Source organism: Equus caballus, chromosome 27 (genome assembly GCF_041296265.1).
Source record: "Equus caballus isolate H_3958 breed thoroughbred chromosome 27, TB-T2T, whole genome shotgun sequence".
NCBI classification, from domain to species: domain Eukaryota; kingdom Metazoa; phylum Chordata; class Mammalia; order Perissodactyla; family Equidae; genus Equus; species Equus caballus.
Genome location: NC_091710.1, coordinates 51242552 through 51246394, shown reverse-complemented (window position 1 = coordinate 51246394; position 3843 = coordinate 51242552). Strand labels below are relative to the sequence as shown.

Sequence of the window (3843 nt, the reverse complement as noted above, 5' to 3'; positions counted from 1 at the left end):
GGCATGTCAACTGGTCAAATTAGAGCTACAACAATGCACATTGCATCAGACCACATGAGCTGTCAGGATGGTACCTGCCATAGAGGACCTGAGCCCTCACAGCCTTATCTGTCTGAGCTCCATGCTGTAACCACACCTCTCCTCCGCATGCCCATTTCAGTCACATTCACGTACTTGCACCTTTTGCCCTTTGCTCTGCATCCAGATATCTCCTGAAATAGGTTAAAATTTAGTCTAGGGGTGAGTAAACTAGGCCCCTGAGCCAGGAAGGCCCTCTGTTGCTGTGGAGTTCTGTTAGATCAAAGCCAGGCTAAACCGTTTTGTGTTGTCTGAGGCTACACTCCAGCCTCAGGGACTTTTCCACATTTCATGAAGTCAATGCCCAGGGATAAAGAAGACCCTTTAGAGACCATCCAGACCAACTCTTTCGGTTTTCAGATAAAGAATTAAGGCACCTACAGGTACATAATTAGCTGTTATTAATCTTAGGATCAGAACAGTCTCCCAGTTTCTATTTATGATACCGATGCTGACATCTCTCATCTGAACCACTTAGGCTGAATTTTGTATTCTACCAAAGAGTCAGCAACACCTTGGTTCACGGTCACATCCTTCTTGGGGGCAGTCTTATCAGCTGTCTCTGTAAATAACAGCAACAGGGCATGGAGGACCAAGATTAGGATGACTGTGAAGATAGCAGGGGTCTTCATGGCCGTGAGGACCTGGAGATGAGGGACTCTGAAAGCACTGAGGTAGCCCCTGTGACTCTGGGGACAGAAAGGATCCATCTCTGTCTTTAAATTTATCTGTTAGGAGATGGGAGAATCTAATATCAATCTCTTGGAGACATTGTTGGCACACATTCTGTGACTCCCTGGTTCAGAGGCAGAGTGGAGTGGGTGAGCCATGTGAAATCCTCCTGCTGTTTCCAGGCAATGCTTTGATGTCTGTCTGATCTGGGGACTCCTCGGAATGGATGGCTTTCTGAGGATGCTTTCGAGTGTGAAGTGGAACTGGCCAATATGTTGATGGAGGGTCCCAGTGTACCCACATTAACTAAGCTATGATGCAATGGTTCCTCCTTGGAAATTTGTCCAGCTTGAGCTGACTTATACCTTACCCAGCCCCCAGATCTGGCTTCATTTTACTCAAAGCCTGACAGTGTGGTCATCCTCACATCTCTAGGTGAGTCATGAGTATCCTCTGAGAACTCAATTTGAAAGGGCAGCTTGACATTGTCAGCAGCAAGGAGGGGCTTGTGTCTTAATGGCCACATGTTTTGTTTTGTTTCTTCTGGTCCTCCAGTACCAGTACACTGCCTAGGTCTAGGCCATGATAGCCAGAGCAGACGGATCCCTCTTCTGGAGAAGCAAGGAGAGAATCAAGTTCCTATCATCTTCTAGTGGGAGGAAAGCTCTGACCATGGAGCTCAAGGAAAAGGAAGCAGGACCAGCCTGCACTGGGTTGATGGATTCTTTGATATTGGAAGAGTTTTTATGCACAAAGAAAAATGTTACCACTATTTGCACTAAATTTAATGCTCAATCAATGCTTTTGAAAACCGATTCTTGAATAATAAATGTTGAAACTAATGCAGTAATTTAAATGATGTGAACCATTCTACAGTGAGCTAATACATTTAGCATGCCTGATTCTTTTCGAACACTTCCAACACCTTCAACAACAGATAAGCACACTCAAGAGCAAGGATGACAAACTTGGTCATCTAGAAAAGTGCAAATCTCATGGATTTAACTTTGTTTCTTGTTTGTTCTGATATTACTACCTCTTAGAGTTTTTATAATCTTTCCAGCCATAGCAGGAGGCTTCATGAGGATGCAGATCCTGGTGTCAAAGAGCTGACTCTTCCCGTGGAAAGCCACTTGCTTGTCTCCACGTTGACTCAAACATGAGTTTCCAGCTATTATCAGGCCAAGACTATGTTTTTGCAATAAAAATGGTTTCTTTTATCATGTCATGGTGCTTGTAAATTGCTTCCTTTCATAAAAGTTTTGATTTGAGAGAGACTTTCCTTTCTGACACACAGTATTCTTGCAGTTTTTGCACGATGGTAAGTTTTTGAGCAATTGTGTCATCATTATGATGGATTGACATAGTTCATAGGGTTATTACAAACATGATATTTCTCACTAGAATTTTATTAAGATTAGTATTGGTTTATTATAATTAGCAGACTCAGTCTCTTTGAAGAAATGGAGAGTTGAGAGCAACTCCTTCATTGGACATTGGCCTAATTTACCATTTGAGGTCCAAAGGAGGACCAGTTACTTCACCGGTCACTAGACATGACCGCCTCTATTGACCAGCGACTAGAATCCTCTTGTCTCTGGGTATTAATCAAAATTATTGATGCTGATTAGTGTTTTGTGATTTTGGACACCTTTTACTTTTTCCTGATTTGTGGCTCACTGAAGCTTTAGTCCTTCTATATTATTGATAAACTTACAAAACTATGCATCTATACTTTACACATCTGCCTAAATTAAGTAAAACATTTATATACATCAATGCCCTCCCACCCCTTAAATTTAAGGGAGTAGAGAACATAGCTCATTGGATCCACATTTCCTTGACCCAACAAGACCTTCTGGTACACTTCATAGTCACTTCCCTCTTTTGAGTATCATTATGAATAAATCAAATTTTATAGATAAAAATGTTGTAATTAGTAATTAGTTTGATTTTGGCTGTTTTTGTTATTGCAGCATGACGCTCAAATTGTGCAAGACTGGAATGCAAAGGCCAGTAAACTTAATGAAGACCTTTTTGGATGGAATTCTTTATATAAGTGAGCCACAGAAATAAGCCGTATGAAAAGGTAAAAAAAAAAAAAGGGAGCGAAAAGAACAATACCAAACATACTGAGTTTAATGCTTAAAGTTTATTTAGGAGAGAGAAATAAAAAAAGGTAGAAGCTACAAAGAGTAAAACGCTTTCCAGGTCTTCAAATGGAATCTTATGCTGCTTGGGGTCTCAATCCTCAAGCTCAGCGAAGACAGCAGAGCTTGTATGCCTTGCCTTTTTTGCTTATACACATCCCAGAGCCACGCTCATGGCTAAGGCAGCTATTGGAGTGCCGGCAGGTGCAGGTAGCTGTTCCTGTAATCCCTGGAGAAAGAAGAGGATGGTCAGGCACAAGAAGAAGGAGAGAGGGAAGGAAGGTAGAGCCAGCCTTATCAAGATTTACTAAGGTGACATGTCTACTTACAATATAAAATGCCAGTCGTGTTAGGGTGGTGAGAATTCAATTTTTTGTCATAACTCACAAGAAATCTTACTGGCTGTGTGTTGGTTGTGCAGGATCATAATTTTTCTCTGATCTTCATCTGTCATGTATATGCTTATTTCCTATCCTTCTGAAGGATCCAACTCTCAAACTTAGAATTACCTATTCCTAACCTCCCCTCATCCACACATCCAATGTGAGCCCAGCTTCTACGTACCAAGGGCCTTGTAAGAGCCTGGTTACTCTCTGCTGATGAAGCTGGTGCGTTGCACATGCCTATGTCGTGGATTCAAACCCTTTTATTCTCAAGGGGCCATTAAAGAGGCTCTCAATCCAATGTCTTCATTTTTTAGTGATTTCCTGGCTAGTTTGTGGCACATTGGGACTGCCGACCCCCAAAGCAAGGTGGCTGGTGTCTCACCTTTTGAAGCTCCTCGAGCAGAGCGTTTATCCCCTGCAAAGGAGATAGTCATGTCCTGGACCTCGGCCCCAGGCTGGTCCTGGGCAGAAACTTGGTCATCTGCCTTCTCCAGGTTCTGAGTCTGGGCCTGGAGGGCCAAGAGTAGAAGGGCAGTGAGGAAGGCAAGAGTCCTCAT

At 42.6% G+C, this 3843-nt stretch overlaps 1 protein-coding gene across 1 annotated transcript; it reads right to left on the bottom strand.

Moving 5' to 3' along the window:
• Window positions 1–2892: 2892 nt before the first annotated feature.
• DEFA5 (defensin, alpha 5, Paneth cell-specific) lies at window positions 2893–3843 on the bottom strand. Its single transcript, NM_001166098.1, is given in 2 exon segments — window positions 2893–3129; window positions 3669–3843. Coding segments are annotated over 2 exon segments (297 nt in total). The 3' UTR covers window positions 2893–3007.